The following is a 22,628-nucleotide window of genomic DNA, read 5'->3' on the forward strand; positions in this document are numbered from 1 at the left end:
ACATCCTTGGTGGACAGGTGTCTACCTCAAAAAAACTACTGCCACCCTTGCTGACAATTTCAGCAAAGCAGCTAAACACCGAATGGGACATGAAGACAAACTACCCTCTCTTTCTATGAGGTAGCCCCTCCAGGGCAGAGGTGAGACAAAGCGACAATACTGTGTCTGCGCTTTACATGTTCAATGGATAAAAGAAAAATTCCATACTTCAGGGATGTTAACCTAGCACATTTCACCCATGGGGGTGACGGGAGATTTCTATGTAAACTGTGGGGAGAAGGCTTCTATAACCACCAACAAAGTTTTTTGCAGGCAACAGGAGAGAGCTGACAAGTCTCCCTCAAGGGTTCTGAGAGCACACGGAGAAGCTATGTTGTTGCAGTTATGGGGGCTGGGAAAGTTACAGGAGATGGGGCTCCTCCACCACTGAAATTCTGGGGTGCATCAATAAACTGAATGGAACACCACACTTTCAGGGTTCGCTCATTGGTAGGTGTAATTATTCATGCTTCCAAATGATCCACCTAGAAGTAGCCTTCATGAGATACCAGAGAAAAGACAGGCATTGCTTTGCCTGCATGGAAGTTAGCTCTGAGCTTTAATGTAACAAGGTGTTTAGAACATTATTTGAATGAGAGGTAAAACACTAGCAATGATTGTACAAAAACCAAAGATAATTCTGTACTCTCACCAAAGCTTGCCAAGTAAGTGAATATTTTTGTTTGTTTACAAACATACATGGCAAAAGAATAAACCTGTAAATAATACCACCCAGATCATTCACATTTAATCTTACCCTTGTTTTGGCATCGATTTTAGCGCCTCGATCAAGTAAGAGTTTGACCATATTAGCATTTCCTCTCTTCGATGCAACATGTAATGGAGTGATATCATTCTGTGGGAGATAAAGCATATAAAGTAAACTTTCAGATGAGTCTCCTTTATTAGCTCAGCATTGCAATTCATTCATAGAATGTACTAAGACTACTTTACAACCACTGCTGAGACAAATACAGCTTTGTTTCCCTAGGAGGTTAGAAGACTAGAAAGACTATGCATTCATCTACACAGGTGAACCACTATACTAAAGACCCATACTCCACAAAGCTTTTCTGAGCTTCACTCGGCAAGAAAATGATCATAAGAAAAAACAGATTCCTAGCAATCTGCCCTATTTCAAAAGCAACAATGTGCCCGTAAACATTCATTACTGAGCATTACCCGTAAATTCTACAGACATCTAGGATTTGACAATGTACAGCACCATAGCAATCACCTCTAACCAACCTGCTCTGGTAAATACTGTGATAGTTACACTTCAAGTCAGACTTTAAAGTAAATATTTGCATGCATTTTAATTTTTGTTCCTGAATCATGTTCAGCAGCACAATAGTATGCCACTTTGCTACGCACAGAGGACAATTATATAACACATTCAAAGACCCTTTTAAACTACATGCAGCTCAGGTGTTTCTTCATACTTTGGCGGGTTCTCTATATCATAGTGTACATAGTATATATATTCAATCAGATATAGGTCTATGATTTTGTCACTGAAATTGTTAATAAATTTCATGGCAGAGGTGTGGTGAAAAATGATAAGTCAGGGAAAGGGAGATAGTGGGGGGCTAACGGGAGGTGGGGTTGGGTAGGAGTCAGACAGCAAGCCTGCGCCACACTTAACCTGCAGCGGCCGCTCTACCTCGCAGCTCCCTGCTCCGGGTGTTGTGAAATGGCCCATGTAGTCAAGAGTGCCACTCACATTTGGGGCATCCCCCTCTCTCCATAGACAGAGACTGGGCCAGGTCACAGCGCCTGGAGTAGGGACCTGAGCCCAGACCCCCTGTGAGGTCACAGACTTTATTTAAACTCCCAATTACTGTGAACACTGTGATCTCTGTGCCACAAACCTAGCTTTAATCATATACTGTCAAGTGAACATGAAGAGATTTAAATTGAAAATGTAGCCTCAATACTAAGATGAATATAATTTTAAAGACATGATCATCTTTGTTTTGGGGGATAGTAATAACAGCTGGCTGTATAAAACCAACTTCCTGATGACTGAGAAAGAACAGTTAAGTTTTACTGAGAGCATCTGTCCTATGGCTTTATGCATCAGAGATGCACTCAATGCATTGAATAGCTACAGTATGGTAGATTTGTACAACCCAGCCAATAGACTGTTCAGTATGTGTTTTCTCAAAATAGCAGGTGAGTGGAATGACTAGAATACCAACACAAAAAACAATATTTACAGAATGTGGCAAGCTAACTTGTACTTGATTAGTATGTTGAGCACCTACATCAGCATGCCTTTGACTTACATAATGCTTCACAGTTAACCTATACCTTGGCTACTTTGTACCAGAAAGATTGTATTAACATTATCACACAGATATATTACATTTTCACAAGGAGACAAAGACATAGCTGTTCTATACATTCTGTACAGTATTATAGATCATTAGAGCATCAAGTCAATTAACCTGCCAGGGCAGAATACAGCTCCCAAGATAAGGATGTCTCAGATGTTAAATCAATAGTACACTTTGCCTTAGCCACAAGGCCTAAAAGTAAGCATATATAGTACAATACCCAGGAAATAAATATCTATATTTAAATCAGCTAATTATTATAAGGCACCCAAACTCAAAATAATTATTTTGTTATTTATTGCTCATATACAGTGCCATAGACGTACATGGTGATTTATAAAACAGACAAAGATTGAGTCTCTGTCTCAGTAAGCTTAAAATATAAGAGCCTGAGTCTGCAAACACTTAGTACTGGGACTAATCCTAATTGCTGGGGATAGTCTCATTGGGCAGAGTCCTCAGATGTGCTGGAACAGTGCTTGGAGTCCATGAAATGGAGAAGACAAACGTATGCTTCCTGTCTAGCCCCCCAATCCTGGTTCAGCCACTGTAACTTAGAGCAGCCTCAAGACATTTCTAAATTGCATCAGGTTTTAACCACCCTCTGAGGCCACTGTGCCAGCAGGGATCACTGGAGTTCAGCATGCTCTGACATACTTCATCCAGCCCCCAACATGCCCTCTATTTCAGCCAAGAATTCCCCCATGCTGAGGGAATCCTTAACTGCTCATTTAGGACAGTATTAAGTCCCCTTTGTGGTGCTGGAGCAATCCAAAGGGGAATTATTGGAGTCAAGAATCTAACCCATTGGCTTCCATGGTACTACACCTGGTAGTAAGCGCTATGTTTGGTACTGTTGGCAAGATTGGGCTCAGCATTAAGATGAGATCACCCCAAGAAGACATATGCAGAGGTGAAAGTAAGCCGGTATGGTCCAGTACAACGTACTGGGAAGAGCTGGTACACCATACCAGATTGGACTGGCTTCCCTAGGACGGCGATTTAAAGGGCCCTGGGCTCTGGCCGCTGTGGGAAACCCCAGGCCCTTTAAATCGCCGCCCGAGCCCCACTGCCAGAGTCCTGGGGTAGCAGTGGCAGGGCTCCAGTAGTGATTTAAAGGGCCCAGGGCTCCGGCTGCTGCAGGAAGCCCCGGGCCCTTTAAATCATCACCCCAACCCTGCTGTCCTGCCTTCTTGGGGTAGCGGTGGCAGTGCTCCGGCAGTGATTTAAAGGGCCCGGGGCTTCCTGCAGCAGCCGGAGCCCCAGGCCCTTTAAATTGCCGCCTGAGCCCTGCTGCTGGAGCCCTGGGGTAGCAGTGATTTAGAAGGTCCGGGCTCCCAGCCGCTGCTACCGCAGCCAGAGCCCCAGGGGCTTTTAATCTTGATTTAAAGGGCCTGGGTCTTTAAAGGCCCCACCTCTTCCGACTGAGGCCACACTTCTTTTGGTTGAGGCCATGCCCCCTGCTCAGGACTCCAGAGTACCGGTAAGTCCTTTAAGTTACTTTCACCCCTGGACATATGGGACGGGGGGAGGGAAGAGTGAAGACTTAGATGATATAACTGTGTGGTCACTTGTGAAACTAATGCATGCAACTTCAGGGTTACATTTAAAAATAATTAATTCCATTTATTTTGAAGCTGGGTGTCAAAGACAGTGGATATAATAATGGGTGAATACATCACAGTAGCCAAACACTGGAGGGAACTGTTAGCTTTTAGGGGGGAAAGCTGCCTGGCAGAGAGGACGGAGGAAAGGAAAGTGTAGGAATCATTAAGATATTCTGCCTCCTTTCCCCTTCTTCCCAAGAGGAAAGATATCAGTGATGCTAAAGGGACATAAAAAAGAGACCTCCATCTTCCCACTAAAACTAGTGCTTGAGTCTATCAGGCCTGAAGAAAAAACATTCTTCACCTGTCCAGTGAAAATATAATACAGGTAACGTGGGGCCAATATAAAACCTTTCCCACCTGTTGTGAGTGTACTGGCAGGTCAAAAGAAAGAATCTCAATACCCTCCACCCAGTCCAAGTGCTGTTAGGACAAAACAATTGACTTTACTCATAACATGATTGGACTGGAAGAGAAAACACCTATGTGTGAAGAAATGGGGAGGATATATAAAAAGGCAGGAAAAACTAAAAATTAAGGGTATGGATCTCATTTACCGCAAAGCCGCTTTACACCATTCTGGGCAATGGACTGTAGGTGAGTGTAAATGTAACAAGCCCAATTTAAGGCCTGGGTATAGTGCCAGAATAGTGAAAAACATACTTAGTGTATGTGAGAATCAGGCTCTACGAGAGAGTCTGGGGGATCTGTGAAAACACAGATAAACCAATAAACAAACAACCTTTTTTCTTTATGGTAAATTATAACTATATTACATGACATAGAAGAAAATACTGCATTTATTTCTGATTCTGCTATCAATAAACTCATGGCAGAGCCCTTTGTATTGACAAAATGATCATGATTAACTCAAAATTAAAATATATTTTTTATAAACCATATAGTCACATTGAGTCCAATCTTGCTCCATCTTTGCCAAACTCCTGTTGACTCAAATGGTGCAGGATCAGATCTAAAATGCATATACAGGTTACTTTCACTCTGAAATATTTATGCATATATACCATTTGTTTGCAATAATAGAAAAAGACCATGCTATTGGTCAACAATGCATCTAGGTCAAATGACTGAAATTCCTGACCAACAGTATAGTCGATTTTAAAAAGATGATGTTGCACAGTTGCACTCAGGATAGTGAGGTGAGCAAAACCGAAGGAAACTAAGTGGCCTAGTGAAACACACTAGCTTGTGAATGATCAAAGTTCAGTTCCTCTTTCCTGGGCTGGTACAACTGCAGAGGCAGTGTGTGCACATCCCATTTGAGAGTCTTCTCTAGTGACCTATTCAGCCAGTTCATAAACTGGATGAATGAATGCAGCGTAGGGAGCTATATTTAGCTTTCTTTAGCTAGAAGGCAGGTGTAGAAGATATGATGGGACGTAAAGTTAAAAAAATGAGATGGATGAAGGGTCAGTGATTTCACCCTGGGGAAAAAATGTAAAGCAGCTGTATAATTTTTCCATTCAGAATTTAAAAGTGCCATTCTGCTATCTGAATTGTTTATTTGTGGGGGAGTAGATGGATTCCAGGCTCTGCTATCTGTCAATAGCCCCAGTCCTGATCCCTGAATAGTTTAGGATAATGTGTTATTTAAATACAGTCTATTTCAAGAACAATTTAGGACCTCACCCAATGCTCACTGAAGTCAATGGAATGTCTCCAGTGGACTTCAGTGAAGGACCAGGCCAGTAGTGAATAAATCCTGCCCAGCCGTGTCATACTAGTGGCCTCTTCTCCCATCAGTAAAAATATATTCATGGCAGTTATGAACATGAATTGATGAGAGAATAAAGCTCAAGCAAGATTTTCATTTACGGTTTCTAGTGACAATACATAATCAGGCAAGTGAAATCTGAGTTGCTTGTACCTGGCACCAGAATCTAGAGATAAAAATAAAGCCTCATAACATGTGCAGCTTTGATGTAGTTTATTAATGCTAAAACTCTGGTATCAGCAAACAGTACAGACACCAAACGAAAGGTTTTGAATTCCTTAGTCAACTCACATCAGCTGCTGTCTTATCAGTGTATTTTTATTTGTTTGATCTTCTATAACTTTCTCTCTTTGTTTTTCAGATAGGATAGTAAATCAGGTAACTATTGAAGTAATTTGCTGCATTACAAAATCTAAAACTCCTTTTAAAATGTCCTAAAATGGTGCAACTCTGCACTAAAGTGCCTACTGCAGGGTGATTTGTACCTTCCTCTGAAGCACGTGATGCTGGGTATTGTCAGAGGTAGGATACTGGGATTATATGAATGACAGGTCTGATTCATTATGGCAATTTCTAGCTCTCAGTGTGTCACCATGTCTTATAGGAATATTTTACAGGATGTGACATCCACATATCACAATCAGAAAATCGTATCAGAATAAGCTAAACAGCTATAAAAGCATATAACGTATACATGCCCCTTCTTATTTCCCTTAACACCCTTTTCTTTGGTGACTTCATTTGCTCATGACTTGAAGTACTTTCAATAGGCATGCACTATAATAGTCACTGCTCTATAATTTGAAGTATGAGATATTACATCCTTATAATTTTTCTTCTATTTAAACCAATTGTGGATTCCCATTTATACCCCTTACAATTATCCCTTGTTTGTTTTAGACTGCAAGCCTTTTAGGGATGGGACCGTACTTTCTTTTGTGTTTGCACAACACGTAGCATATTGTGGGTGATACCAGTAATAGAATCATAGAAACGTAGGGCTGAAAGGGACCTCAACAGGTCAGCTAGTTCAGCCCCTTGTATCGACGCAGGACCAAGTCAAACTAGGTCACCCATGACAACCTATTCGTAAAAATTTCCAATGATGGGGATTTGACAACCTACCTTGGTAACCTATTCCACTGCTTAATTATCCTTATAGTTAGAAAGTTTTTCCTAATATCTATCCTAAATCTTCCTGCAGCAGATTAAGTCAATTACTTCTTGTCCTTTGGACATGGAGAGCAATTAATCACCATCCTCTTTATAACAGCCCTTAATACATTTTAAGATTGTTATCGGTTCCCCCTCAGTCTTCTTTTCTCAAGACTAAATATGCCCATTTTAAAAAAATATATAATAATTAAAAATATAAAAAATAAAAATATAATACCTCAGTAATATATTGTTGCTGTGAGTTCCAAAGGTTGTTCATGCACTGTGTGGAAGAACATTTCCTACAATCACATTTAAATGCACCACTTTTAATTACATTTGGTGCTCCCACATTTTTGTATGGTCAGAAGAGGGGACTAAGATAACCCAGCTGCCCCGCTCTATATTATTCAGATGGGTACTCAGAATTTTGAATTACAGACATTTATATATAAAATAGCCTAAACATTTAAGTATTCTGTGCCCATCAACTATCTGAATATAAATCCCAAAATTGTTAAGAGAAATGTTCCTGTTTGAAAGGAGATCAGGTCCCTGTTGACACATTCCGCCGTTCTTTACAGCTCAAGACTGAAGTTTAAGGTTATCCTTTATTGTTTCAAATGAATAACATGAATGACAAAGTCAGTCAGCAAATGAAGAGCCAATTTAAAAACACCAGAAAACAAATTTAGTTAGTTTTATTTCAAAAGTAAAATATTCCTTCTGGTTTCTGGTATTATCTGCATCCTGTACAATCCCCTAACCAGCCCGCCCAAACAGAACCTGTGGCTTTGAAAATATATGGAGAAATGGATGTTGCTTGGAGGAAAGGTAAATATTTATACATCTTCTTTCTATCACACCAAAGGTTTATATGTAGCTTTCTAACACCAAGCAGATTGCTACAATGCTGGTGGGCTAGATTGTTTCAAACACAGACCTGTGTAGGGGGCAGTGTGGAGCTGCCCTGCCCCAGCAGGATCACAAGGATTGACAGTGATTGTGCTGAGGCTCAATCTCTCCTGGGGCTGCTTGGTGAGTGTGGGCTCTGCACTATCTATTTGGATGGCACAGATTGCTCTCTCTGTCATGCTTGCCATGCTCTATGGGCTGGTGTTGGAGGGGCAGAGCCATGCTTCATGTCCTCTTTGCCCCCTTCAGGGTGATTTGTTCCCCAGAGCAAGGACTGAGCAGCCCCTCCTCACAGAAACTACTGTTGTAATCAGTTCTTGTGCTTCCCCTTCTCCCACACCCTCATGCAAGGGTTGATCACAGTCTGGTCATATACAGTCAATTTACATGGTATCAATCAGTTTATAAAATGACTTGGTTTGACTGGCTGGTTCCAAACACTTATACAGTGATTACAGCCCAAAGTATAGATGTGGAGGGAGTATAAAGCCTCTTTAACCAGATCACTGCCTCATCACCACAATGTATGTACTTCAAAAAAAGATTTTACCAGCACTAGTGGAGTACACTTTGCAGCCAAACAAGTCCAGCTGCTTGGTTTCTTTCGACTTGAGCGCTGGGGCCCGCTATCCCTAGCTCTCTTTCTAATTCATGGCCGCAACCACCAGTGAGCAGGGTTGCAGATGCATGAAGAGCTAGTCATAGCCCTTCGAGGGCACAAAGTACTTGCGTTTGACCCCTTTGGCCATAGGGGGTATAGAGGCGGGGGTCTGCCAGATGGTTTTGGCATTGGCCTGAATGGTCTTGATAAGGGGCAAGGCCACCATTGACAGACCTTCCGGGGCCAAAATGTCTACCACTGGGTCCTCCGATTCCACCACCTCCTTGGCCTGCAGACCCATATTGAGCACCTGCCCCCATATCAGGGTGTCCATGGTCTGAATGGCCTCAGTCCCGCTCCGTATACTGAGACCCCATTTCCAAGCCTGAGGAACGGGATTGGGATTGTGAGGGCCAGGGTGGTGCCGTGTGGACCTGCTTTGGAGAACGGCGTCGTGAAGCTGGAGAGCATTGTCATGAAGCTGGGGAGCTATGCCACGACATGCCACAGTGCCAGGACCTAGAGCAGTACTGCGACCTGGAGCTGTGCCGAGATGGTGAGCGGCATTGTGACCGGTACCAAGTTTGGGACCTATTCTGCAAAGGCGACCGTTGTATGGAGCAGCGCCGTGACCAGGAGCGATGACACGATCGGGAGTGGTGCTGCAAGTGCGACCGGTGCCACAACGGGGAGCAGTGCCGTGACGGGGAGAGGTGCTTGGACCTTGAACGGTGCCAAGGTTCGATCGATGGTGCCGATGATCGGAACAATGCTGGCTTGCCTTGAGTGCCACACGCTGAGGCACTGGAGGCTTGGCATGGAGCAGAGGAGACCCCGGTGCTGTCATGGCGATGAGGTCCCTCGCAGCCACAAAGGTATCCAGAGTGGACGGCATCTGCATTTCCACAGTGCTGTGGGTCGAGGAGTCCAATGGCACCGGACTCGATGGTTCTCCTTGTGGGGCCAAAGTCGACGGTGCCACGTCCATAGCCTTAGCGCCCGGGTGCTCCTCTTTGGGATGCGCCCTATTGGCAGGCTCCAGGTGGGTGGGTCTCTGCGCAGCAGAGATACTCTTCTCCTGCTTCCAGTGCCACTTCGGTGCTGGGGAGTGGGATGATGCCAGGCCGAAGCCGCCAGTTTCAGCACCGGGGAGCAGCGGTGCGGCAGGTCTTGGCCAGAGTCCATCTGCGGGGCCACTTTCACCACTGTCGCCCAGGCACTGCGCACCGAAGAACTCGGTGCTGGTTCCTGCTGCGCCAAAGAAACCTGGGGTCTAAGTGCCACCTCCATAAGGAGTTGCTTAAGACAAAAGTTCCACTCCTTCTTGGTCCTAGGACGAACCCCTTTGCAGATCCTGAACTTTTCGGCTTGGTGAGCCTCCCCCAGACACTTCAGACAAGAGTTGTGGGGGTCACCCGTTGGCATGGGCTTGGAGCAGGATTTGAATCCTGGGGATTGAGCGTGAGAGCCCTCCCAAGGGAAAGCAGTCGGGACAGAAGGAGACCCCCCCAACCCAACTGCTACTAACTACACCAAAAACAAAAAGAAAACTACAAGAAAGAACAAGAACAACTACTATGAGAATCAAGCTAGGGAAACGTGGCGAACTTGCTAAGCAAGATGCCACTGTTCCAACGACCGTCACAGGCGGTAAGAAGGAACTGAGGTGGCGCCAGGTCAGCAGGGTCATATATTGCGCGCTATGGAGGTGCGACTCCAGGGGGTTCCACAGCCGACCTGACGGATGCTGCTAGGGGAAAAACTTTCCGATGGCTGTTCATGTGGCACGCGCACACCTAATTGGAATCAATATGAGCAATCACTCAAAGAAGAATCAGTATATTTGAAAATGTGGAAAACATCCAAAAATATTTAAATAAATGGTATTCTATTATCGTTTAACAGTGCGATTAACCGTGATTAATTTTTTTAATTGCTTGACAGTCCTAATTTTTTTTTCCAAATCCAATTTGTTATCAAAATATTAGAATGAGTTTGGATTTTAATAAGACCCTCCTCTTACTTCCGGATTGAGAGCAGGATCTGAGAAGGGTTTAATATTGACATTGGAGGAATGCATGAAAGAATAGCTGATGACTGCCAGACTGTCATGCCAGGAATTTGCTATAGAACTAGGAGAATGTATTACTAAATTTCAGCCATAACATTGCACAATATATTTTTTCTGCCAGTGAAATATTTTATTTATCTATACAACTGTATGGCTACATATATACACTGTAGAATGTCCACTATGAAAATTCAATATTCACTCCCCCAGGAATCTTCCTTTGTTTAGAATTTTGAGATGCCACAGTACCACCATCATTGCAGAAGACTAAATCTTTCATTTTTCATGGAACCTGACATGCATGCACAGACTGCAGTGAGATAGACTGTGATTCTTTTGAAATGAGAAAACGATATATATTTTCCTCTTCCCCAGGAAGCCTCAAAAGTCGCCCAGAATTCTTAAGCTTTTTTCTCAGTTTTATGTAATACATGCCCTATTTAAGAATTTTTTCTCCAGTCTCAAGATGCATGAAATAAAAATGTCATAGAAGAAAAGGGAAGTATGCTACTGCAAAGGACAATTATACAAGACAAAAAACAAACAATAAGGAAAACAACAGGTTCTCTTGTCATGCTGCTTACACTTATTTGTGGCCAGCTCCTTATGATGTGTTGATGGTATTCTGCTACTCAGCAGTATTGCTATCAGTATTGCATGTTGCCTATATAACCCACTTCAAAACAGTAAAATCTGAATGTTTATTGTGAGGTCATATAAGGGATCTCAGTTTTCCTTAGACCGTTTGCACTATTTGGAGTCCTGACTGAAACAGGAGAGAAAGAGAGCGAAACAGTATGAAACTTCAAATGCACTATACAGATGAAGAACTTTTCTTTCTTCAGCAAGAATTGCCTCTACAGAGTCCCCATTCTCATAACACTTCTGAGCAATTACAGTCCCTAGTGGAGGGTTGAGGATTTCTTAGTTAAATGAAGGCTGATCTCTTGAAAAAAGAATCAGAGTTATCTCCTAAATTGAGAGTGTTGTGTGAAGGTGTGACTTGAGTTCCATGAGGCAGCTTTATAGAAGTCAGAGGAAGAGACGTTCATTCCTCAGTCACATAAGGAAAGCTATCATAGACCTAACAGGATAGGCTTACCTTCTTGGCCGCAACAGGACTGAATACAGAGTTTAATCCATTTACACAATCCCTAAACAGAGACTAACTCCCCAATGGACTTGTGTCCGAAATGCTACAAACAACCTTGGAGACTTGTCACTCAGTGCACCCTATTTATATCCAGCTTATGCAGCCTGCCTTCCCCTTCTAAACTCTAATGTTTCAGGAAGCAGACAGGGAGGCTGATACACTGATTAAGACAAGACTATTTCAGAGAGTACATCAGGGAAGATTTTAGGGTGATGGCTCAACATGACTTTATACTAATGTAAGCCTGGGAATGGAGGATGGACTATACATAGCTGTACTTCACTCACCCTCCTAGGTTATGAAAAAGCTTGCTGCAGTTTGTCTAAGTATTCAAGATGTGTACCTACCAGAGTGCTAAGATTCAGGCTGCTAGGAACGGTGGTTCTGTGACTGGATGAAGACTGACCCTGCTTCTGACATACAAAGTCCACAGATGATGGAAAGAAGAATGATAGTCTGATGCACTAAGAAATGTGAATATCAAAACCAGAGAGCCTATGTTGTATCTATGAATCCATGCTTCACCTTTCTGGTGATTTAAGGAAGCAGAGGAATCAGTTAGAAGGTATATATCACTCCCCTCCATGATGAATGTGTCTGTCACTAGCCTGCCACTCAATAATTGTACAAAGGACATCTGGTATCATCCTGGAGGCAAACAGATCGAGAATCTGAGATGCTCCCTTTCTGGAATATTGCATTCACCAACGAAGTTTTCAAGTGTCACTGATATTTGCTCTGATGACTGCAATTCAAGTAATTTAAAAGATAGTTGTTTCTCTCTACCAAGCAAATGGCAAAAAGTGAAAGATCTGATGAACTATGAAGCAGTCCCAAAGTTAACTTGTCATGGCTACACTGGGGCAGGTGTATAGGGGCCCATGCAACTTAGAGGGCCCAGGGAGCACTGGAAGTTCTAGCTGGGATCCGTGGATGCAACTATACCCACAGAAATCAGGCCTAAATGTTCACTTCTCACATGGCTGAGGGCACAGTTGCATCCAAGTCCCACTCCACCTGCTGGAACCCACAGCAGCTCCTCTCAGGGCCAGGGACCGCCACGAAGCTTTGAGCCAGGGGAAGAGCAAGCTTGGCTGTTCTTTTGGTCCAGCCTGGCAGGGAGCTGCAGTGCAGGATGGGGAGCCTATGCCACCGCCACTCAGGCAGAGGTACCTGGTCTGTGTACTCCTGCCCACTCCCGGCTGCGATGGCAACTGCCTCCCACATACCCCAGGAGGGAAGGAGAGCAGGTCTGAATGTGGAGCACAGAGGGAGGGGATGGGGAGGAGGAGTGACTGTGGGGCACAGAGGGGAGAACCCTAAATCCCTTCCTCCAAGGAAGCCTTGAGACAGCAGGGAGGGCTAGGGTAAGGAGTGGGGCAGGGGAGACATGGACTCCTGGGAAGGGATGGTAGGGGGTCTCCCTCAAGGGCTGAGATCCTGGGAGCAGGCCAGAAACATGAACCTATTGCAGATAGTTCATGAGTTTACAGAATGAAAGTCTTGCAAAATGTGATTCAAACAGGAGAGGAGAAAAAGTCAGTATTATATGTTGCACTATACTGTTTCACAGACATTCACATTTTGAGAATTGTTATCAAGTACTGAACAGTTGAATTGGCAGATTTGGTGCTATAAATAAGTGAAACACTCATTAAAATTTGAGGAAGGGGCCCACAAAAAAAAACCTGCACAGGGTCCCATATTCTGTTCTTCCACCACTGCTTGGCTACATATATGAAGGGCACAAGCTACCCTCCTCTCTTTGGCAGTTAAGTAATATTTTGGGGCTTCACAGCCTGGCAGGCTCTGATGACTTCAGCCCTTTACGTAAGAAAGGAAAATTCTCAATATTTGCTGTATGGCTTGAAGCTCCAGTGAAGGATGGATTCCCTGAGCTTCAACAGGCTACAAGAGTCAACACTGTCTAGAACATTTCCCTAGTTCAGGTTTTACTCAGGTTATCACTATGGATTGACATGGTTGGCAGAATGGAAATCCTCAAAGGACACTGCCAAACAGATGAAAGCTTATAGAATTTGTTGAGGCACTGCTAGCAGGCTGTCTCCTCCTGAGCTATATCCTATAAACTGGACAAGGTTGCAAAGATCTCTTTCTCAGAGTCATAGATAATGAATGCAGGAACTCAGAAAAGATTGGGCAAAGCTCTCTTATTAAAGGGTTCAGAGTAGCAGCCGTGTTAGTCTGTATTCGCAACAAGAAAAGGAGTACTTGTGGCACCTTAGAGACTAACAAATTTATTTGAGCATAAGCTTTCGTGCGCTACAGCTCACTTCATCGGATGCATGTGAAGTGAGCTGTAGCTCACGAAAGCTTATGCTCAAATAAACTTGTTAGTCTCTAAGGTGCCACAAGTACTCCTTTTCTTTTTATTTAAAGGGCTAGTCCAGGAACTTTTCTATTGGTATATGAAAGCCATTGCTACAGCAGGGTCAAGTAGTAATACTCTCATCAAGTCAGTTTCTGCATCGGGTTGAAAGTGACATTTCCTGGTTGAATCTGAGGCCCAGACTCCTGAACAGTAGCCAGATTATATCCAGGAAAGAAGAGCATGGACTGGAAGCCATGATGAGACAGGAAACCCAGGAAAACATGAACTACTTGATCTCTTAAGTGGAGCAGCACTAACACAGGTCTCCAATGGTGGCATGACAGATAATGACTCTCCGTATCACCATATAAAGTTTTAATCTAGGTGGGCTATGTGCTCTACAAACATAAAAGAAGGCACAGTCCCTGCCCCAAAGAGTTAATATTCACTTTCTTTAGTCTAATACAGCATGGAAATCTCCTTGTGTCTTTAAGACTAGGAAGCACTGGGAATAAAAACCCAGCTCTTCCTGAAAAGGATGGGAAAGGAGCAAAAGGAGGAGGCATGGAGCGGAACTGAATGGAATAGTCCTTCCATACTATATCCAGTATGGTGCAGGGCTCTCAAAATTTCAAGCAAAACAGCTGCCTGGTATTGGATGCTGCAGGTGGAGCCAGAATTGAGAGCAACTGGTCTCTCTTATTGCTCGTAACACCTGTGAAGTTTTACTTATTGTGGATGGCTGGAGAGGCCTTTCTGAGGTGCCTGATGTTTCAAGGACTGCCCTAATGTGAGTAGGCAATGTTATCTGAAGGAAATTTCCTGTAGGAAGACTTAAGAAGACAAGAGTGATCCAGGTGGCTTGTGTCTGAGGTGTCAAAAGATCTAGAATGGACCCTTCTCATCTCAGATTGGCATGGATCTGAGAACTTCCAAGATGAGCCTCTGATACTATCTCAGTTTAAATTGAGACTATCTGTGGAGACCCCCAGATCTGAGCCTCTGCAACTGGGGCAGAAGGAATCAGATGAGATATGGGACTGATTGTACTAGAAAGTACTGGAGAAAACTCCCACTGGTTCAGAGTGGCCAATGGAATTCCATCTCTGTGAGGCCCCAGTCAGGACTGAGGCAACACATAGATATGAGGGAGTTGCTGGAGCTCAGGGTCCAAAGTCACACCTCATCAACCATCAGATTTAAAGAGTCTGGAACTGTAGCAGATTCGGATCCAATTCTCAGTTTCAGGTGCCCACTCAGAGCCAACAGGTGCTCAGATCTGCAGGGTTTATAACACCGTAACAGGCCCTGGATCTATTCTTCTTAAATGCAGAAAAAAGTGGGAAGCATAGCTGAGAGGCAGGAAGGTGTTGGCTGGCAAGGGGTGAGGAGAGCAGCTGCTCCCTTGCTTCACAAGGGACACTGCTACTGACAGTACAGCAACACTGCTATAGGCACAGAGGTGTTAGCCTTCTATGCACACAGCAAAAACTCTTGTCAGGCCCTCGTTTTCTCCCATCATCATTTCTGCAATTTCCTCTTCTCTGGCCTTCCTAACACCCACGTTGCCTCCCTTCAACCCATTAAAAACACCACTGCTAAAATCCTCTTTCTTGCCCATTATTCTAGCCAAGTCCTCCTCCTTCCTAAAGACCTCCACTCCCTTTTATACCACATCAAATTCAAGCTTCTTGCCCTCACCCTCCAGACCCTTCATAGCTCTCTCTCACCCTTCTTTGTCCAGTCTTTTCCCACTTCCTTTCCACAAAATATATTAGCTACTCTTGACTGTCCATTTAGCCACTTCTCCCACATCTGTCTCTGCACCTTCTGTCACACTGCTCCCTGTCCATAAATGACCTCTGAGAACGAATTCATAAGGTCACCCCCTTCTGTCCTCCAAATACCTCTTCAAAACTCTCTGCTTCCATAATGTCTACAAGACATTACTAATTATGGTTAGGGTGAAGGGCAGCCAAGTATAACGGATGCGTATGTATTCAACAAAAGGAAGTATATAAAATGGTAGCTTTTCAAAGGTACAAAGGGCATATACGCACCCACTTCTCACTGGGTGTCTAACTGCTCTTTCTGCCTTTGAAAATCTCTATATGACATATAAAAAAGCTTGCATGTATTTTGATTGCACCCCTCTCCCACACCCTCAGCATGTTGCTTGTCTTCTTAGATTGTAAGATATTCAAGATTGGGTCTTTTATTCCTGTATGTGTGGCACCCAGAATATTATCGGTGCTATTTGAATAAAAATAACAACAAGAGGTGCCCACAGCCCAGGTAACAGTGGGGCAACTAGTGCGTACAGGTCATTTTTGCCACCCCTTGAAGTCTGGCAGCGGAGTAGGCAGAGTGTCAAGCTAGGGCTACTACTGCCTCGTGCTTAGGTCTGTAAAGTATTCTTCGCATATAACGGTTGCTTCATTTGTCTATAAATTTACGGCTGCACTGGTACCTACCTCATCTCTCTATAAAGCATTTTCACTACCCGCAGTATGAAAAGTACAAAAAAGCAAACTCAACTCTACCCTGTTATTTACTCTACGATTGCTTCTGTCACTGCCAAGTTTTCTACATTTTTACAGCCAGACACCAACTACAAAAAAGTGATTAGAGATGTGTCCTGCTGATGCTCCTGCCCAGCTTCCTAAGCACAAGAAGCAGTTCAGGGCTCTGAGTCACCCCATCAGCCCCACTCTTCTTCCAGGAAGACATCCCTGTGTCAGCACTTCTTCAGTTAATTGAACAGTCTGCTTGCTTTTGTACTCATGACAACAGCTGATGGGGGAGAACATGGAACTTCAGAAGACTGAGGGTTTTTTTTTTTAACTGCTTTTGATCTGCTCCTTGATCAGTGTCCCTAATCCAAAACTGAGTTGCTGAGGCATAAGAGCTATGATTATTTTAATATATTAGGCCTTGTATGAGACTGGTTAGTAACACTAATCCCTCCCCTAGTTTCTGAAGTGGGACAGGGTTGACCTCAGGCCCTTCCTTCCCTTGCCCCTTTAATTAGCACTTGTCAATATTTGAGACTGAGCTTCATGACAGCTTTATATTTCCTAATGTTGCAGTTAATGTTAGTATATTTAGTGGTCATGAAAATAAGAGACCAATATTACTAGCGAAAGCCATGGATAACATGGTTAGCAGCTTGCAGGCTTCCAAGAAACCTTTGCAAGCACATCTTAATCTTAGCCTGTGAACATCCTGTTTTCCAACCTTGGGCCTCTCCTAAAACAACACTGTAAATTACAGTTAATGATGGAATGTTCTAGTGATTTGGAAAACAGTCATTAGGTTGTGCCAGAGACTACTGAGCTCATTCATGACCTGTGTTAGAGTTGACCTTTCCCCTTTAATATTGCACTATGAGCTTGACTCAGTATCCCTTGGGAGTCTATCCATTGGTTTCAAGAGGCATTGGATCAGGCCCTAAGATAGTGTCATTCAGCTTCTGGAACTTAAATTATGTAGTAAAATGTTGAACAATACTGCAGCAAATACACTGTAGCCAACAACAGAACCTGAGTGAACCCTTTTCACCTAAATACCTACTGATAGCTTATGGATAAAAGGATGTCTCAAACTGTAATTAGAAAGTACTGTACTCTATTCAAACCCTCCATTCATGTCTTGTTACCCTCCCCATCAATATTCTAATGATAATGATGGGAGATATGTGCAAGCAACATAGGGAGGCACAAGCCAAAAATCTGAAAGTGTTCAGTTTTTGACTTTCTGTTAAGTCCTTTAGGCCAGAAAATTACTATTTTTAAATAAACACAATTATTTTATTTTTCATTGGTTTATATTATTTATTATAAATCTTTTGTCAAAAAATCTGTGTTACTTAATAATATGGTAATTGATGTGTTTCAGATTTACAGCCTATCAAACTAAAAGGAAATTTCTACTCAGAACAATATTACACTTTTTATCTAGTGTTCTGTGTCCCATGGTGCACACATTCAAAGTGGTAATACAGATTTTTGGTTGTAAAGAGTAAATCATCCTGATGTAAATGACGGAAGACTAAATTAAAAAAAAAATTAAAAAGTCTCTTGCCCATGCCTCCCCACCCTCTATCATTCTCCCAGTTTCCTGCTTCCTCTGCACTTTTTGTCCCTTACCCTTAAGTCTCCTGCCTATTGCATTCTCCCTCCTTATCCTCTATATTATCCTGTCCCTGCAGTCTCATTCCCTTCCCACACACATCCCTCTGTGTCCCTGCCTGCAATTCACATTCTATTGCCCCCGTATTCTCCCTCCCTTGCTACACCCCCCTTCTTGGCCCACCTACATTTCTCTGAGCCAGTCTCTCTCATATTCCTCTGTGTCTAGAGTTTCTCTTGCCACAAGACTCCTTCCTAGCTTTCTTTACATTTCCCAAACATCTAGTCTTATTTCCTACCCCTCCAGATTTCCAGGTCCTTTATTATGTGCTGGCTGGATCTCTCTCACACAAAGTGAAGATGCAACTGTCATATTCACTAAGGGCACCCTGATTTCAAGTTAATTAGAAACAACTGGAGATGGCAGCCATTTTCAATAGGGGCAGCTTAATGGCCACCAGAACTGGATGCAGTACTCCAGTTGAGGCTTTATGAGTGCTGAGTAGAGTGGAAGAATTACTTCTTGTGTCTTGCATACAACACTCCTGCTAATACATCCTAGAATGAGGTTTGCTTTTTTTGTAACAATATTACACTGTTGACTCATATTTAGTTTGTAATCTACAATAACCCCCAGATCCTTTCTACAGTACTCCTTCCTAGGCAGTCATTTCCCATTTTGTATTTGAACAATTCCTAAGTGTAGTACTTTGCATTTGTCCTATTATTTAATTCATACCATTTCTCCATTTTGTCAAGAACATTTTGAATTTTAATCCAGTCCTCCAAAGCACTTGCAACCCCTCCCAGGTTGGTATCATCCTCACACTTTAAAAGTTTACTTTCTACACCATTAGCCAAATAATTTATGGAGCTTTTGAATAGTACTGGATTCAGGAGAGGTCCCTGTGGGATCCCACTCACTATGCCCTTCCAGCTTGACTGTGAACCATTGATAATTACTCTCAGAGTACGGTTTTGAAACCAGTTGTGCATCCACCTTACAGTACGTTCATGTAAGCTATATTTCCCTAGTTTGATTATGACAAGGTCATGTGAGAGAGTAACAAAAGCCTTACTAAAGTCGAGCTTTATCACATTGACTGATTCTCCCCATCCACAAGGCTTGTTACCCTGTCAAAGGAAAATAGGTTGGTTTGACATGATTTGTCACCTTATTATCTTCCACATGCTTACAAACCGATTGTTTGATTATTTGCTCCATTATCTTACCAGGTACTGAAGTTAAGCTGACTGGCCTGATTCCCTGGGTGGTCATCATTCCCCTTTTTAGAGATAGGTACTATATATTTGCCCTTTCCCAGTCCTCTAGGATCCCTCCCATCCTCCCCAAATTCTCAAGATAATCACTAATGGCTCAGACATATCTTCAGTCAGTTCCTTAAGTTAGGCCCTGCTGACTTCAAGACATCTAACTTGTCTAAGTAATTCTTAACTTGTTCTTTCGCTGCTTTAGCCTCAGATTCTATCCCATTTACATTGATGTTCACTGTGCTAGTTATCCAATCACAGCTTTTTTGGTGAAAACGGAAACAAAAACGGCATTTAACACTTTGGCCATTGCTGCGTTTTCTGTTATTGTCTTTCCTTCCTCATTGAGTAATGGGCATACACTAAGCTTGGTCTTCCTCTTGCTTCTAATACATTTATAAAATGTTTTCTTGTTAGCCTTGATGTCCTTAGCTAGTTTTATCTTGTTTGTGCCTTGGTCTTTCTAATTTTGTCCCTGCATCCCTATGTTGTTTATTTATAGGTCATATTTTGACCTAGTTCCCACTTTTTGTATAACTCTTTTTTGAGTTTCAGATCATTGAAGATCTTTTGGTGAAGCCAGGGTGGTCTCTTGCCATACTTCCTATCTTTCCTGCACCAATACTGAGACTTACAATTATATCACAACAGTTGATCTACAGAGTCTACAGCCATGGTAAGAATAATGCATGAGTCCCTATCTCTGAATGGGAATGTTTCAAAAAGTTTCTTATACAACTTGAACATAGCTGTGAGATTTTACTCTTACCCTTGCAGTGAAGTCCACAGCAGCACTCCGATTTAATAGCAATGTAGCAACATTAATATTTCCATAGTGAGCCGCTATGTGGAGTGGAGTAAAACCACTCTGGGGGAAAAAAAGAAATTTAATTAATATTTTAATGTCTTCTTGTTCCTGCAATATTTGTCTGACAGCACTGACAAAAACTAGCAAGCAGAATATGCAAGTTAATATTCCATTCTGTCCTGATATTCACTCACTGACAAGTTACATGAAATCATAATACTAAGTAAAAGAGGGGAAAAAAATAACAAAATTATTCTACAAGAACAGGACTAGGATAAGACTTTTAGTTATTCTAGATAAACATCAGAAGACATTTGAATTTAAAAAATTATCCTTCTTTTAAGAGGAGAAATTAATTTCTAACCAGAAATATCTACTTGTTATCTGTATTATTTTAGCCTTGCAAGTAAAATTTTTCTCAGTGATTCTTTGCAGAAGTTCAGAAGCAAATCACTTCAAGACACTTGCTAACTAGATTTTATAAATTCAAAGAAACTGCTAATTAAAACAACATCAAAGACCATTTTAAATTATTAATGTGGCTTTTTTTTCAACGGTTAGTACTATAAAGATCACTCTCCTACTGTGGGCAATCACACTGGGTTATGTTAAGACACCACAAGTTGTCAGCCTAATTAGAAAATGCCTAGCCGATAACATCACTTCAGCAACTTTTTTTTACATATTTATGTAATTTTACTTCCTTTTAAAAAAATGCTAAAACATGCAGCAATTCAATCAGTCCCCCAAAAGTATGAAACCTTATGGGAACTAGATGCATTTCTAAATTGTTAGCAAGCCTTTTAGCCATGCTAGCTTTCACCGCCTCACTTAGAGAGTTTTGCAGATTTAGTACCACTGTAAGATCATTTAATTTGCTGACACCATCAAGGGTAAGTGTCATGCAGAAGCCTAAAGAATCAGTCCTGGATGCACAGGGTTGTCTGCAGCTCTTCACACAGATGATAAACATCTACAGCATTAGAACTTCAGAAACCTTCACTTTACGCAATATGACGCTTATATCGTAATTAGTTCCAAAGAATGCTTACTCTTACTTTTACAACCCTAGTTTTAGCTGCAGAAAGCCCTGGTAACTAAACTACAGTCTTCTCTAGCACATGCTACTTTGTTTAGTCTAAAGCAGGTATCTATCATATAAAAGGCAATGCAGAGCAGAGGAGAAAGAAATGATGCAGCAGCACTAAGTTATGAAAGAGTGATGATGCATATATATATTTATATATACCTCCGTTGTTCTATTCACCAACATCTAGGTTAACACATTGGGAAGCAAAGAGGGGAAAAAATGAATGGTTAGTCAACCACTGGTGACATGGATGCAAAAAGCTTCATGATAGCTGTCTGGCAGGGAAGCTATGGTGAAAGCACAATCGGCACAGAAGGAAGCTAGACCGGATGGAAACTGAATGATCATCTATTTTAAATGTTAATTATTACACTTCTATAAGAGGTTTTAAAGTAATAGGATTACACACAATTTTAATCATATGACTATTTTATTAAATTACATTCTCTACTGCACTCTACCGATACTAGCCATCACTTCAAATACAACCAATCATTTGAATAGTATTTTCCTTGTTTGGTTGGTTTTCTATTTACATGCTGTCTACTCATGATAGTAACCCTGATTTTAAACAGAGGAGAAAAAATACAAATGAAACTGTATTACTTATCATGTGAAATAGACGGGGCACAAGTGTAATTCCTTGAAGCAAACACTTTCTTAAAGGACCTCTTCGCCTGTTATAATCCATGTAGTTAGTACATAGCTTTAGGCATGTCTCAGCCTATTTTTTTTACAACTAACCTTTGACTCCACATCTGCATTATGGTCATTCTGCAGCAACAGAGCAGCAGCCTTTGTGTCATCCTTGCGGGCAGCAATGTGGAGAGCAGGAAGACGGACTTTTCCCTTTGTATCATTTTCAAGCAACAGTGAAACCACCTGGTCATGACCTTGTTGCAAGGCTACTGCCAAAGGTGTGAAACCATCCTGTAAACAAATAATAATGACACTCAAAAGATATTCAAAGACTACCAGAACAAAAAGCAAACTGGTAACATTCATATCAAAAAGAATAAAACTCAAAATCGGAGGTAATGTGTAAGGTGTTATGTGGAGTCCAGTCTACTCAAACTGAGTGTAACAGAGTTACAAGGCCATAAAACTAGAGTAAAGTATTAGTGAATCAGGTCCTAAGAGTTTCAATTAATCTGTGACTTAGGACTGGCTGTATACAAACATAAAAGGAGACGACAAATAAGTGTATGAGGCTTGAAAGACCAACAAGACAAGTTACTAAAAGAACCAACATGGAAGTATAATCAAGAATAAAAACTGAAATTATGTTGAATTATAAATGTTAATTATGTCCTGTAGCAATGTATCTTCCTTCCCTAAAGAGCTGTTTGAAATAATTATATTTTTTCTGAATAAATTAAAC

General features: G+C 42.1%; 1 protein-coding gene across 2 annotated transcripts in view; it reads right to left on the minus strand.

The window, feature by feature from the left end:
• The window catches only part of ANK3 (ankyrin 3), a 455,299-nt gene that overhangs the window by 162,455 nt on the left and 270,216 nt on the right, over positions 1-22,628 (minus strand). For both annotated transcript variants that reach the window (XM_084635421.1, XM_084635422.1), the window contains exons 6-8: positions 21,992-22,177; positions 20,119-20,217; positions 797-895 (exon numbers count right to left, since the gene is read on the minus strand). In XM_084635421.1, coding sequence (XP_084491547.1) covers positions 797-895; positions 20,119-20,217; positions 21,992-22,177 — 384 coding nt within the window. The remainder of the gene's footprint in view (positions 1-796; positions 896-20,118; positions 20,218-21,991; positions 22,178-22,628) is intronic.

Source organism: Lepidochelys olivacea (genome assembly GCF_965140295.1).
Source record: "Lepidochelys olivacea isolate rLepOli2 genome assembly, chromosome: 7".
Lineage (NCBI taxonomy): Eukaryota > Metazoa > Chordata > Testudines > Cheloniidae > Lepidochelys > Lepidochelys olivacea.